Raw genomic sequence first — 16,449 nt, forward strand, 5'->3', positions numbered from 1 at the left:
CAATTTAACTTAAGACTGGTTTTGTGGTCCAGGGTCACAAATCTAGGCTGACTGACTCTTTCCACAGCAAAAAAACAAGACAAAGGCTTGCCAGCTGTGAACACTAATATGCAAATCAGCGTACTTAAATGTGTTGTTCGGTGGTGTCAGGAGCCTTTGTATTCCTGTCATCAAGATATTATATCATAAGCATAAGGTGAAATACTTTTAAGTAAACTATGTGTTTGACAATAGCAAGCTACAGAAGCATTTCTGGAAAAGGCATCTTACGTCTTTGCAAAGAAGACTGGAATTTTGTCTGATTTTGTTCACTGCATAGTTTTCTCTTTTTAGTGCACTAACATAACCACACCATAAAGTCAGATGAAGCCACAGCTTACCTAAGTCTGTAACTCTCTCACGTTACTTTGAACTTTCGTTCTCTGAGTGCTGTACTGGGGTGTGGCTTTAAGAAAACTGAAAAACCTGCCCTACTAGTTACAGAGCAAACTTGGTAATCACTGTTCACATTCAGATGAAACTGCTGGTTGTACAAATGCTTCAGTCTCACTGTGGACTTAACTTACACCAATAATACAGAGTTTTGCCCCAAAATAGGTTACTAAATTCATATCTGATGGGAGGACATGTGACAATGTAGAAAATAGACTCATTCCCCATGTAAACAAACTGGAGTAGTGCAGAAATAGCTCCTCTTCTACCAAGCAAGCTTAGTATGGCCTGTGTTCTAATTTTGCTCATGATGGTCTCTTCACAATCGCCATTCCATGATTTTCAGAAAAAAATAAAAAAATTAAAAACACGGTCATAAGTGTAAATTTTTTTATATATTGAGATTTATACATCTAAAAAAATCTGAAAGCTGAATAAATATGCTTTCCTTTGATGTGTGGTTTGTTAGAATAAGACAATATTTGAACGAGATACAACTATTTGAAAATCTGGAATATGAAGGTGCAAAAAAAAAAAAAAAATTTACAGTATTGAGAAAATCGCCTTTAAAGTTGTCCAAATAAAGTTCTTAGCAATACATATTACTAATCAAAAATTAAGTTTTGATATATTTACGGTAATAAATTTACAAAATATCTTAATGGAACATGATCTTTACTTAATATCTTAATGATTTTTGGCATAAAAGAAAAATTTATAATTTTGACCAATACAATGTATTGTAGGCTATTTCTACAAATATACCCGAGCTACTTATGACCACTTTGTGGTCCAGGGTCACATTTGTCATTCATAAGCTATCCAACCATCTTGTAAACATGGAACAAATGTACTCATCGCGATCCTACGCAGTTAATAATACACTTTATGTTCTTTTCGGAGTTAAACGTCACATTATAATGATGAAACACAACCTAAACGGATAGACCTTGGTGGTATAATTTATGGAAACAGACGGGCTGAGGACATGGAAGGAAAAGTGGAGGGAAAATGGTGCACCACTGAATCACGAACTGGCTCTCGTGCAATCACAGACAACTTGAAGTCAGCCGTCGCCTTGGTTACCTTTGACGTCACGTGGCCCAGCCTCGTCTCGGCTCCTGGGGCTGGTCTGATTGGAGGGAAACCCCGTGGATTAGCTCAACCGCCGTGAGAATCAGCTGTGAGCCGCGGTTAGCTTAGCTCCGACAGGACCGTCGTTATTCCCAGACACTCAGGTAAGAGAATCCGCCAGATTGGGGTACATCCCATGCGCAATGGTCCCGTTTTTGCTGTTTTATCATTTGCGATGAGAAATGACATTCAAACGGCGATGGACGATGCAAGGCACATGACTGAATAGCTAGTGATGCTAACGTGCTGAAAATGAACAATAAGCCTCTGCTTGGCAGATCTAGGCCGCCCCTTTTTGTTTCTTCCTCTTGATATGTTATCTGATGTGGTCGAGCTTTCATTTAAAGATTATGGCTAAAATGGCACGTTGTAGGATTTAGATCATAATCGGGTCATCAGTTGCAGCTTTCTGTGTGGGTCTATGCGTAAAATAATGTTTCGGTGTATTTTGGTGCTAAAACACGAAGTCTTTCTCTCATTCGAGTCCTCAATTCTGCCACTGTTAATTCAGTCAACTCTACTTGCTCCTGTCATGGTAACACATTTAACGACCCTCCATCTGTCTTCTATGGTTTCTGGCAGCTCGGTTGATATTATCAGACGAGCTTCCAGCATGTCTTGTAATCGAGAGACCCGCCTGACACACATCGCCTCCATTTGCTTTATCAGTCTTATCGACACAGAACTTGGGCAAATCTTTACAACCCATTGGTATTGTTCTTGACATTATAGATAGCAGCGTTTGTTTTTTTTTGCTGTGAGGTCAGTCAGCCATGGAGATGGGCAGGGCAGACCTGCCTTCAGCATATGGCTTAGCCAACAAGCTAACTTGCTTTTAACCTGAAAGCAGCGGCAAAATATGTCGCCATGACATTTCAGCCTGCCGCATTTGATGTAGTGCGGGCCGCGCTGTTGCTTGTATGCACTGCACAATGAAACATTCGTAATAAACAAGTCCCACGGCTGCAGTCGGATGTTGCTGGTTAAGCTTTGTGAAGTCAGCAAGTCACCTAATTCAGTGAGACAGCGACGGATATTTTAGCGCATGGCAACGGGATAGTTTACTCCAAATGGTCTTTATTCACTTACCATTATGTCAAAAACCGCTTAACTGTTTTTCGTGTAACGCGTTCATCAGAATTTGACGGACTGACAGCTTCAGTCGCCTTTGACGAACATTGAGCATGTTTTTTTCCATACAATGGAAATGAATAGTGACCAAAGCTGTCAGTCTGCCAAACATCTCTGTTGGTGTTCCACGGAAGAAAGAAAGTCATGCGGGTTTGGAACGGCATGAGGGTGAGTTCAAGATGACAGAATGTTCATCTTTTGAGGGTGAACCATCCCGTTAAGACATACTATATAAAGTGCGTGAATGGGTAGCTATGGGAACTGGGCGTGGTTGTCGAGAACAGCACATCCGCATATTTCTTCAGTGTAATGCGCCCCTGGAGGGCAAATACTTATGGTACAACTTTTTTTTTTTTTGCGCTGTTTTTTTGGCAGCTAGAATTTTTGATCAGATCATTTGATGTTTGCAAAGTGCTTTTTGGTTACTTCCGTTTCTCTTGTGCTTTCACTTTTTGATATTACACTAAGGGCTTTCCATAATTTAGATGAAAGTAATGGTGCGCATAGATATCACCGATTTGACGGTTTGTTGTAGATTTTATGTTGTACAATGACGAAAACAAATTTATGTACATTTTATTTAGATAATATGCATGGTATTATATAATGTGCATGGTCAGAAGAGTAGCATGGCAGCACATCTTGTGATATGCCAACAAAATTTATTCACTGCTGTGGAATTTTTTTCAGCACTTCCCCAAGGATGATTGTCCAGTGTTCTTGCATAGATTCAATAATAAAAATAAATAAATAAATTGATAAATAAATAAATAAATAAATAAAAAAGGACAGATGAAGCAAACTGACCATAGATAAATATTACAGCACATATATTTGTGTGTGTGTGCATATATATATATATATATATATCAGATTCGGTGTCCATATATATATATATATAATATTGTTTGTGCAAAGCTCTTCAAGTTCATTTAAAGTTGTTTTGTCTAAAACTAAACTTTCATGGTAGGTTTGTAGGTAGCCTGTTACACCTTAAATAAATCAGATTCGGTGTCCGACTGAACTCTGTAACTCTCTTTTTCCCCAGCACTGAGCAGCCATGGACAAGAGCGAGCTGGTGCAAAAAGCCAAGCTGGCCGAGCAGGCAGAGCGTTATGATGACATGGCAGCCGCTATGAAGTCTGTCACTGAGGGTGACATTGAACTGTCTAACGAGGAACGCAACCTGCTCTCGGTGGCTTACAAGAACGTGGTGGGTGCCCGCCGTTCTTCCTGGAGAGTGGTCTCCAGCATCGAGCAGAAGACGGAGGGCAGCGATAAGAAGCAGCAAATGGTCAAGGAATATCGGGAAAAGATCGAGAAGGAGTTGAAGGAGATCTGCAATGACGTACTGGTAAGGATCTTACAACTGAGATAATCCCAATCCTTTTTATTCTTACCCAGGGATACGCACATTTGCTCTTGTCCCTGTTTCTTTATTCCAAGTGTTGGTGGGTAACGTAGGTTGATAATCCTGCTTGCGTTAATTACTCATCATGAGCAAGGCCCTCTTTTAGCCAAGCCTATTAGTCCAGGCCTGATCTCATTTGTTCTAATGCATGCACAGGTGTCCTTACCTTGGGACAGTTATTGTAGCCCTGATGACAGATTTAAGGGGTCAGGGTCTATTTAACTTCTGTTTCAGCCTACAGAAATGACAGTTTGATGTAGATTCTGTAGAGCACGGAATTCACATTGCATAGACTTTATGTAATGAGGTTCCTAAACACTTGTCTTACATTGTGCAGACTGTAAAATGTATCCTTGTGCCATTTGGGAAGAATTAGAGATCCCAAAAAGCTAGAGCGTTTTGCTTGCTACAGGCTCCATCTGGTCTAATGCCTGTAAACCAGTATAATTTGAATTGGAGGTCATACACAGAAAGTGGGTTCACAACAAGGCTGTGATATTTGAATTTAGGGTGAAATGTGTCTATACATGAAAGTCATTGTGAATCATTGTTGGCAATTCACTTTACTTCTGTTATGCAATTGATTTTTGAGTAAAATAGGATATTGGATATTTATTTATTTGTCAGTTAGTTAACATTAAATAGCTTGCACATTTTAAGTAATGATAGCCAATAGACTGGTAAGTTCAACCAGTGTAAAAACCCTTGAGTTGTGCTAGTAACGTATCACCAAGTCCTTGAACATTACAGAAGACATGAGTTTTACGTCTACTTCAACTCAGTAAGCCATAAGTGAAGTCCCCTGAGAAACATACTCACTTTGAGGCTTCGGCCAGTGTCTGAGTAAGTGAGAGAGACTGCTAATTAGCTTTTAGCAGCTGCTTGGGTGGGAGAGAAGAGGCTATGTATTGAGGTGTGGGAAGTGAAGAGGCCTCCAGAGAGCATGAGGACGGCTGAACTCCACAATGTGGCTGTGAAGCAAACATGGGCACAGTACAACACTTAACTACAGCTGCTTGTAGATGAGCACGACTTTTCATTAGGACAGTACTTGTTTTCTTATCTTTCTTCTTCATCAGGTCCTGGTGACGATGAGCTCAAACCAAAGTAGAATAAGTATTTTGGCCAGGCTTCCTGATGTGTTTGAAGGGAGGGGATAAATTGACTTTGTGTGCACATAGCATGAAAGTGGCTGAAGGCTACAGGGCTGTGTTACCGCACAAGTTGAGTCACCTCTAATCCCATAATGACAGAAGCTGAGCTCTTGTTTTTTGGGGCTACTGACCTGTAGCTCTCCACGTTACAGCCAAAGGGGCTTTTTACTTTCACCACTTTTGCATTTAGGAGAACGAAAGGACTATGATGTCATTTGAATTCCTACTTATCTTAATGTTTATTTAGTACTTTAAAACCCTTACACTACGTCCTAACCAGACAGGATAGGACAAGATTTTAGTGGCAAATGTTTTTTTTTTTTTTTTTCTCTACGCAAAATGCAAAAATGCTGTGCAGTGCAACAAAATCACAGCCAATTAGAAAAGTACATGAACATGTATTTCTCTTTCACACTCATAATGCAAAAAAAACATTTTTTTTTTACTTCAGTCAGTATTACTCCAGCATAATTTCTGTCAAATTAAGAATTTGTTGTATAATATTATTATATTCTTATTTGTATGGCTTCTAAAACACCAGGGTGAATGTAATTTAGACTAAGACAGTTTATAACACCTAAAAAGAGGGTTGAGACCCCTTTAAAGTTCAGGTGCAAGTCAATTCAAGACTCTTTTTCTGACTTAAATTTTCTTAGGAACATGGGTTGGAGTGCTTAATTTTGAACTCACAAAGTGCATTAGATAGAAAACTTTAAAATGTACAAAATGTTCATTTTTTTTCCAAATCTTAATTTGTCTTCATTTAAATGTATAATTATCGTATTGTGTGGGCTTCATATCTTAATATTATCATACCGTGAGATTTTGATATTGTTACATCCCTAATATATACACATTCAGTTCTTTCTTTTCCATGTTTAATATACACGAAGAAGGAGTTTTGGTTCAATAGAAATGAAATGACAGGAAAAATGTAACCTCTCTTGTCACTGTGTCATGCCTTGTCAGGACGCATTTCCAGAAATCTCCAGAGGTTACTGTTGGATGGGCAAATATTATCAGGGCTGAAATGTTTAAATTTTGAATGTTTTTCGCTCTTTAATTCCCCTTTTCCATCTCCTTTCAGAAACTGTTGTTCTTTTGCATTTCTTTATGTAGTATATTAAGAAACTACTTACTTCTGTCTGACATAGTTATGGTGTGGTCACGTTTACTATAGCTCAGTGATTTTTTTTTTTTTAATCCGGCCAACTTCAGTCATTTCAATAGCAGTCCAACCAAATGGGAGTTTTGGATGAGGAAGAAATATTTCCCCACACAGATTTCACAACAGTCACACACATTCACAAAACTCTTGATTGGAAAGTGACTTCTGTTTGACCTGAGCTTCATTCATCACTACATTAATGACAATAAACGGTGGACTTTTTTTCACAAAATATAACCGAAATTTTGGTAATGTGAACATAGCTTTATATTGTGTTATTTTACATGGATGTGGTGGTGAGTAGCGGTTGGCAAGTCACATTTTATCACTTTGTATGCATCAAATGAAAAGATAAACCGCTCACCTGACTGACACAAGCTGCTGTGATCTTCCATCCACATTTCTCAACTTGATAAAGACGATGGGGAAGCAGATGGTTATGCAAACCCATAACTGTGTCTGTCAGCTTAGAGCTACATTATGGAATTGTGTTCTGATGCCATGCATTGCTCCCCACCATTGAAAGCACAAGTAGGTCATTGGTTCATCAGTGACGTGACTTAACAAGGCTAAATGACTAATTTGAATTGGAATGCCTAAACGATTCCTCTGATTATGGAAATCCCTGCATCTTTTGCACCTATAAAGTCCTGTGATTTTGACCTTTGATGTTATCAAGGTCACAGACTTATGAGATGAGAATATATGCTCCATATTTATTACAGTGACCTTGACAGAATCAATTTGCTCCAATAAGACTTCCTCCATCATTAAAGGTGGTTTTTTAGGTCGTCATTGGAGAGTTTAAGGATGCTTGTGTTGCAACGACAAGGCTGTGATTCTGTTCAGGGTGGCTACAATCAGGCCAGTCGTGTTGTGAACAAGTCCAGCGAGCTCAATGACCTAGTTCCACGAGCTCTAGCTCACACAGCATAGTCAATTTTCCCATTCTCCCCTTCCTCCCTCCCTGCAAGAAGAAAGTCTCAGAAGCATCTGTGAAACTGCAGTCCTGCCGTCGGGCCTCTGTCAGCCCTAAAGGCAATCCAAGGTTGTTGTCTAAAAATGGCCAGAATGCTGAAATTCTAGAAACCACATTGTTGGGACTAAGTGAAGGGTCTTTTACTATGAAGGGTGTTTACTGTCAATTGCATCCTGGTGCTGGACACATTTTGCTCGAGAGGTTTCATGGTTTCACCTGGGCCTCTTTTTTTGTAACACGTCGTCAAACGTGTTTTACAGAGCTCTATCTTATCTGTTCATCTCTTTACTACGGTTGACTCTTGTTCTACTCCGGACTACTTCCCCCTTTCCTACTACCACACTGAAACCAGGACATGAAACCGTTTGACAGACCACTAATATGGATTTTTTCATTTGTCTGTGTGTTGCAGGTTCTTCTGGACAAGTACCTCATCCCAAAGGCGACCCCGGCTGAAAGTAAAGTCTTCTATCTGAAAATGAAAGGCGATTACTATCGCTACTTAGCGGAGGTGGCTGTGGGAGAGGAGAAAAGCAGTAAGCCATTCTCTTAAGTCTATCCTTAATATTAAAGGGAAAGTTCATCCAAAAATTTACTCACCCTCAGGTTGTTCCATCCAAACCTGCATGACTTTATTCTTCTTTTTTCCCTTTTTTGGTCCTTAAATTGAAAGTTACTGTGGTCCAGAATTGTTTGTTTCGGACTTCATTGACTTTTATTGACAAAATATATTCTGAATGTTCAATTAAATGTTAAAAGTTCTGAGGTGAATTACGTAAATTTAAATGTACTAAAAATATCAACACTTAAATCTACCAACACCATTAAATCCCTATAAAAATAAAGGGTTACTCCACCCCAAAATGAAAATTTTGTCATTAATCACTTACACCCATGTCTTTCCAAACCTGTAAAAGCTTCGTTCGACTTCAGAACACAATTTAAGATAATTTGGATGAAAACCGGGAGGCTTGTGACTGTCTTACACTCTCAAGGTCCTGAAAAGTATGAAAATCATCGTCAGAGTAGTCCATCTGCCATCAGTGGTTCAACTGTCATGTTATGAAGTGACGAGAATACTTTTTGTATACCAATAAAACAAAAATACTGACTTTATTCAACAATTTGTCTCCTCTTTGTCTCTCCACATCACTGTAGCGCCATTTTGGAGAATATCAGTTGAACGCAGGCAGATTAAGCTCTTCTGTATTAGCTGTGCCACAAGGATACATTTTCTACATGTATTTACGCGTAGATTTGAAAGAAAACAGCGCATCCATGCAGTGCGGCTGACACAGAAGAGCGTAAGCTGCCTGCAGTCAGCTGATATTCTCCAAAATGGCTCTACGGTGACGTGGAGTTAATGGGACAGTCACAAGTCTCCCTGGTTTTATCCAAAATATCTTAAATTGTGTTCTGAAGATGAACGAAGCTTTAATGGGTTTGGAATGACATGGGGTAAGTGATGAATGACCATTGTCATTTTGGGGTTGAGTATCCCTTTAAATCCGGTTAACAACGTCAGATTGTGGAAGCCTGTTAATGATGTAGGCATTTGAACAATGCTGTATGGCTCTTTAAGCTGCGGTAGTGACTAGTCTCCACCACCTGCCTATGAACAAACTTCTGCTAAAAATGTAACGTTTCCGCAAAATGTTGACACGAAGCCAAGCTTGAGAGGAAGTGAGGGGGTGGAAATCTCTAAAGAGGATCTGTTTTGGGGGTTGGTGATTAGTTGTGACCCATTCATAAATTTTGCCTCCTTCAGTGAAAAATGAGTACTCTTATTCAGCAAAGATTTATTAATTTGATCAAAAGTGACAGAAAAATCTTTTACTTTTTTTACAACAAATAAAAAATGCTCTTCTAAAAAACTCACCACTCCAACAATAAACAAAAAAAAAATGTTTCACGGTTTCCATAATAAGCAGAACAACTGTTTTTTTTTATTTTTATTATTATTATGAGATGATAAATAACAATTGTTTTTGAGCTGCAAATCAGCATATTAAAATGATTTCTTAAGTATCATGTGAGACTGAAGAATGGAGTAATAGCTGCTGAAAATACAGCTTTACCATCACAGGAGTAAATTACATTTAAATTCTATTAAATAATTTTTATGATATATTAGCTATTTAAATTGTAGCAATATAAAAATGTATTTCACAATATAAAAATGATGTATTTTCAATCAAATAAATGCATCCTTGGTAAGCATAAGACTTTCAAAAATATATATATACCGAAACTTCCTGACCTCAAACATTTCAGTTGACGTTTTAGGTGATTACCAGACACCGTTCACAGGCTGATTCTATTTAAAGCAGATACTATATAAACCTTGAAATGGTTTGCTCTTCATTGTCTGTCTTGGTAGAGTCAGAAAGGAACGGGGCCGCAGTGTGCATAACAGGAAGAATCTTGCGGCAGCCTTCCTGTGCCAGGAGGTTGACAGGCTCTCAGGGTTATGGGAAAGAGAGAGAGAGAAAATAATAAAAGGAGGGTCTTTAGGTCTACAGGGGAAACGGTTAGCAGTCTGATTTCCTTCCTTTATTGGAACAGGTGCAGACATGTGAGTCCACCCACCTTACTGAATGAATGAGAGCCTGTGTGTGGGTGGATCTCCAGAGCTGCTTCACAGCTTGTCGGATTCCTGTTCCGTCTTGTTAAGAAGGAAATGGAATATAATTCCCTTTTTATATTGATTCAGTTGTCTCACTGAAGCCATCAGATCCTCAGTAGTCACTGTACTCTTGGTACAGTGGTGTTGACTGAAAGACCCTACATCATTCTAACATTGTGAAATCTTATACCTAGTGCTAAGTTGTTAGCAACACATTCTGAAAATCTTGGTTTATTAAGAGATTTGTGTCTACTAGCAGCAGAAACGGCCTCTTGAAGAAACAGTTGTGGCTCTTCATGTCTGTCAAGTAATGTTGTAGTGACACATAGTGAAAGCAGAGCAGAGACTTGCCTTCTACAGAGGAAATGGATCTAAAAATGTGTTATAAGCAGCTAAGAAATATTTTACAATGAGTGATTGCAGTTATCAGGATGGCAGTGCTATTAAAAATGGCAAAATAAAATTAATTTGTGAAGATTTAAATAGGTAATATATAATAAATTGTAAATATAGTTTCATTCTTTTGTCTTTTGTTGGTTGATCAGAATAGCTCAATTCTGACAGAATGATTTCTTCTCTTTATTTTTCTTAAGTGTATTATTAAAAGTAGCTAGTGCTAAGCTTTTTAACACTTTCTAACTGAACTGTCCTAACTGGAAAGTTTGTGCTTTAACTCCCCCTAGTGAAAAAAAGTAATTTCACTGGTTTACAGCAAGAAGTGTTTGTTCATGTCTGAAAAATCTCTCTTTTTGTTGCTTATTCCTCATTTAATTTTATTTTTTGAATTAATTCAAAGTTGCAGGGAAAGAATAAAGCAAAATCACACAAGTTGTACTCAAGTTGAAATATTCAGCACATTAGGTGTGAGTGTGAGATTGCTTTTATAAAACAATTCAGTACCAAGTTTATGTTGAAATCAGTGACATTTTAGACATGAGGGCCAGACCCAGTTCCTGCGGTGCGAAAACGCCCAAAAGTGGGTAGTTCCACAATTAGTTCTGGTACTATGAAAAGGTTCCAGCAGTGGGAAAGGCCCTATAATATAAACAGTTACACAATTTATTCTTTAAGCTTATTATATAAATGTTGTTTAATTATCATCAAATCTTGAAAATATGCAACTTCATTCACACAGTTTTCTCTTTGTATCTCCAGCTATCATTGGCAATTCACAGGAGGCCTACAAGGATGCCTTTGAAATCAGTAAGGCAGAGATGCAGCCCACACACCCCATTCGTCTGGGCCTTGCGCTCAATTTCTCCGTATTTTATTACGAGATTCTCAACGCGCCTGACCAGGCCTGTAAGCTTGCCAAAACGGTAAGGTTAACACACACCCACACGCACACAGGCTAATAAACAATATTAAGAGTGTTACCCACAATTGTATTGTCAATTCAAAATATTATCATCATATGCCCATAACTTACCACACATCTTGTTCTTGGTTGATGTTGGTTTTCTCCTAGGCTTTTGATGAGGCCATTGCAGAGCTTGATTCACTGAATGAAGAATCATACAAAGACAGCACGTTGATCATGCAGCTACTGCGGGACAATTTGACAGTGAGTTTTTCTTTAGTAGCAGGTTAAATTAAGACAATTTACCCTGTTCATTTAGTCCAGTTACTAAAGGCATTTTTGTGGACTATAGGTCACTGATAGATTTAAGGCCTGTTCACACAAAGAATGCTAAGTATTAGTGTCCACACCAGCTGAGGATAACATTCTGTTTATTGTAAACGTGCTGGAGTTACATAATCTGCCGTTTTAAATCCTCGGACTCTCTAAAGTCAGGTGAATTCTTATTGATTGTCAATGTTTTATCATTCATCAGCTGGAATAAATCATTCTGATTACAACATTGTTATAGCTAATGTATAATGTTATAACTATAGGATATAGACACATAGTGCAGTGGGGAAAATGCTGATTTTGTAAGTTTGCCCACTTACAATGAAATCAAGGTTTGTCATTTTATATGGTAGGTTTATTTTAACAGATCGAGACCGAATATCAACCAAAAAATCCAGAAAAAAACACATTATATAAAGGTTAGAAATTGATTTGCATTTCAAGTGAAATAAGTATTTGATCCCCAAGCAAAACATGACTTGGTACAGAGATAAGACGGTTTTTTTTTTTTTGTAGTTGGTCACCAGGTTTGAACACTTCTCAGGAGGGATTTTGATCCACTTCTCTTTACAGAGTCTCATCACTCACTGCTCTTGTTTGAATAGCTTTTGTAACTTTAATAAAGAATCATCTTTAAATTATACTGTAGAATATGCAGTGCTATTTTACATTTAATACTTCAATCAATTTCTGTATCTAAAAAACTAATGTTAGACCTACCTAACTTTACACTTTATTTATTTTTTTGTCTCTTTACTCTATTGTATTTATTTGTGCTGTTGCTTGTAGATAGATAGATTAATCTTATTTTCCTGATTTTAATTTCTTTTTTAAAAAAAATTTATTGCTTATAGTTTTTCCCTAAACTTAGCACATACTGAAACCGGTACTCTAAAACCGTGATACAAACCGAACCATAAGTTGAACTGTTCCACCCCTAGCGTGTGTGTGTGTGTGTGTGTGTGTGTGTGTGTGTATGTATGTGTATATATATGTATGTATTCATTAAAATGTATATTTGTGTGTATATATATATAAAAAAATATATACAAATACATAAAATATATTATATAAAAACAATGAGGCAAATACGTGTGTAAAAAAAATATACACACATACATACAGTACATACATACATACACATACTCATATATATTTTTATGTAGTGAGATTGTGCACAAGTTACCTCAAAAAAGAATTGAAAGACACTTTCATTTAAACCAGGGCTGTAAGTCGAATAAAAATGTAATAAATTATGCATTTTTGCGAAGTTTATTTCATGTTTACTTCATGTAAGGTTGGTCACATTTTAAAGAAGACTCATGGCAGATTATTGTTGAAGTAAAAAAAAAAAAAAAAAAAAAAAAAAAGTTGTAGATGTTTAAGTTTATGAAAATGCTAGCCTGACTTCGTCATACTCATATTCTAGGCAGAATGTGAGTCTGATACTGCTCCATTGCACTTGAATTATGGGGCGTGTCTTAACCGAACCAGTAAAAAAAAAAAATCTGCGCTCAATTGGATAGACCTACAACCAATCAGAACAACGCAGTAAGTGACGTATGTTGAGCGACGCATAGTTGTCAACAGAGTTCAACTGCACGCACGCACGCTGGAACTGGAAGAAGTAGGAAAGTTATGAGTGTAAACGATCTTTGCCGCTGTTGTAAGTACTTACAAGCACGAATAACATTTTTGAGAGAAACACAAAAGGTGCATGTATATACGAACAAGTTCTCTGTTTAGGATTAGATCTCGACAATAATGAAAATAAATCTTATTGCATTTGTCGGCCCTGTCTCAACTTTATTACACGGTTGCAACGCGACTTGACTAACTTTAAAAAATGGAAAGACGACGAAAGAGACAAGGCTGAAGAAGCGTGTTCATTTGAGGCTTCAGAGAAAAGAGATTGTGAGCCTACCCCTTCCAAGACGCCCTACCTTACGTAACCGCAAATAGCCTGTCCATCATCGATTAAAGCCCGCCCTGGCAATTTCATTGGCTCGGCCTTCTGGGAGCTGAGCATAATTACTCCTCAACGGATCGAGTCCAGACCGAACTTCCCGTCCAAAAAATGTTGTGGGCGGGGTTCGGGCTGGCACCCAGGCTATGAAAATGCTTTATGAACAATATTTTATATAAAATATAAATTTTATGAAACATGTTGAGCTATAAACCTGCTAGAAAGTCAAAGCCATAAATCTAACTAATATCCATCCCAAATAAAACACCTACATCCAAAAAAAGTCATCACCCCATAACATATTAAAACTACACAGTACCAAACATTCCCCATAATATTCAATTGCAGCTCCACTGGTGGACACAGTGGTTGGATTTGTGATTTGTAGTGGAGTTTTTCTCTCAAATTTTACAAGTACACACGCACACAATTTTTTTTTTTATGACACACATAAAACCACACTCTGACATCCATACCAACACACACACACAATTATAGTTGCATTATTTATCCAATTGGCTCTATAATATGCAGAAGCAGAAAACAGGAATAAAGCGAGTATTTGCTTTATAGGCCAAACATGAAGAAATGGCACCGTCTGGTAAAAAATTAATTTTGAAGCCTTGCCAACAGAATGAAAGCCTTTTAACAAAAATTGTATCATTTTAAAGTTAAATGGCACTGTGATTAAAAATAGCAGTTTTAATGGGTTTCAATGGGGACATTTTTGTCCAAAAGGACCTGAGAGGAACAATTTTTTGTACCTAGTGCAAAATAGATTTATTAAAGGAAATGGGGTTAAATGTTAAAATTCCAATAAAAATACACACCTGTGCCAAAATTTATGCAGCTGGCAATAACAGGCAAAATGATAAAAAAAAAACAAAACTGAAAAGGACAAAAATGTCCAAAAGGTCGCACAAAGGTTAAGGAGCAGTACAAAACCATTTTATGACACACATTTACTCTGACATATTATGCATGTTTACACCAGATAATCATTTATTAATGTTAGAGCTGAGAACAGGATTTTTTAAGCCAGCACCATTGTTATAAAAGACTTTAAATGGTTTATTTGCTTTATCAGTCTTATTTATCAGCGGTTTAAAGCGCTTATTCAATAAAAAAAAAAATTGCGCAATTACTTTTTAGCCCTAGTTTCGAAGAAAGTGTCTTAGCATTCATTCTTTTCTTTTTTTTCTTTTTTTTTTTTAAGTAGCTTGCTTAGTTAATGACTAACTAGGAGCAGGTGTTGAGATGTTCATGACTAACTAGTGTCCTTTCCTCCGTTTCACAGCTGTGGACTTCAGATAACCAGGGTGACGGCGAGGACACCGAGGAGGGCCGAGAAAACTGAGTCTCGCTCTGTCCGTCCTTCCCCTGTTATTCACCTGCCATCTTTCCAGCTCACCATCAACACTGAGACCACCTCATCATCAACTTCTGTCTCTTTTAGTTCTTTTACTCTCGCTCCTTCCTTGCTTTCTCCCTTCCCTGTCATTGTGGGGTTTTTTTCTAAGGATTTGTGTAACGGGAGGTGGGTGGGAGGGGTTAAATATGGGGCGGGTGGGCGTTGGGATGCGGGGACCGGGAGGGGATGAGGTTTGTTTGCTGTTAACCTTGTTTTCTCCTTGGGGAGCTCTAGGTTGTTGCAGTAGTGTGGAAGAAATGCGGGTGAGGCAAGTTCTCAGCTCATGCAAAGTTGCAAGTTAAATCCCTTTTGTTATTCATATACTGTATGTAAATCTCTGTTGAGTCATTTGTCATGGTCATTATGTACACCTGCAATTTAAGCGTCTGCATTATAAACAGCCCTCGTCTTCGAGTAGAGGTGAGGATAGCAGTGCTAGTCTTTAGCTAGGTAAGAAGCAATGGCAGCGTCACATGTCATACAGTGAACTGCTCGCTCGCACGTCCTGCAAAATGATGGGCAAAAAAGAAGTTACATTCCATTGTATGTCACTTTCAAGTTTCTTATTCCAGGCATTTGGTGCCCTGCAAATGGCATTTACTTATTCCCTGTTAATTACGAGGTATAGAGGACCCTAAGAACAAAGAGCACATATTGCTTGATACTGTTACTGTATGACTGTACAAGCAGAGCAGTAGGAAATACTAGTGTGATTTAGTTCTCCAGGAAATGGTTTGTTTTTGTTTTTTATTTGTCCTTTTTCCATTAATTTCTTTTGATACTTGCCTAATATGCATGTGGCTATGAAGTAGTTAATATGGGGAGGAAAGGGAGTAATGTTGGGCTGGCTAACTTTGTGTCATGTCTCTGGAATTTTCATACAGAACACCCAAGCATAAATGTTATTTGGAGGGAAAATATGTTATTTCATGTCAGTGGATTAAAAAATAATTTAACACAATGATTTTACTATGTGGTGGTGTTTTTATTATTATTATTATTATTATTTATTTTAGTTCAAATGTAATGTGTCTGACCATATTAGGATATGTAAAATCATGTAAATCAGATTTAAATAGTCATCAGTCATCATAATCATTTAAATAGTCATCAGGGAAAAATGTAAGGTATGCTGTAATTCAAAAGTTTGTGGTCAGTGTTTTGTTTATTTATTTTAAAAATGTAATAAGTTTCATAACATTTAATAATTGATCAAAAGAGATTTTAAAGATATTTTTAATATTACAAAAATATTTTATTTGTAGAAAATACAAATATTGTCTAATATATATATAATATTGTAATATTTCACAATATTACTGCATTTTTAGTCAAATAAATGCATTAAAGAAACAAGTCTCACTGACCCTAAACTTTTGATATATATATATATATATATATATA

General features: G+C 37.4%; 1 protein-coding gene across 1 annotated transcript; it reads left to right on the forward strand.

Moving 5' to 3' along the window:
* Positions 1-1,511: 1,511 nt before the first annotated feature.
* On the forward strand, positions 1,512-16,006 carry ywhabl (tyrosine 3-monooxygenase/tryptophan 5-monooxygenase activation protein, beta polypeptide like). Its single transcript, XM_019090238.2, has 6 exons — positions 1,512-1,670; positions 3,746-4,051; positions 7,822-7,945; positions 11,191-11,354; positions 11,504-11,599; positions 14,932-16,006. Exons 2-6 carry the CDS (start codon positions 3,758-3,760, stop codon positions 14,989-14,991), a joined length of 738 nt encoding a protein of 245 aa, XP_018945783.1. The 5' UTR covers positions 1,512-1,670; positions 3,746-3,757; the 3' UTR covers positions 14,992-16,006.
* The last annotated feature ends 443 nt before the right edge of the window (positions 16,007-16,449 follow it).

This window comes from Cyprinus carpio, chromosome B16, assembly GCF_018340385.1.
Source record: "Cyprinus carpio isolate SPL01 chromosome B16, ASM1834038v1, whole genome shotgun sequence".
NCBI classification, from domain to species: Eukaryota; Metazoa; Chordata; class Actinopteri; order Cypriniformes; family Cyprinidae; genus Cyprinus; species Cyprinus carpio.

Coding starts and splice junctions, on each gene's coding strand:
- ywhabl (XM_019090238.2), top strand. CDS start 3,758: ATGGACAAGAGCGAGCTGGTGCAAAAAGCCAAGCTGGCCGAGCAGGCA. Junction 4,052..7,821: donor AGATCTGCAATGACGTACTG/GTAAGGATCTTA, acceptor TGTGTGTTGCAG/GTTCTTCTGGACAAGTACCT. Junction 7,946..11,190: donor TGTGGGAGAGGAGAAAAGCA/GTAAGCCATTCT, acceptor TTGTATCTCCAG/CTATCATTGGCAATTCACAG.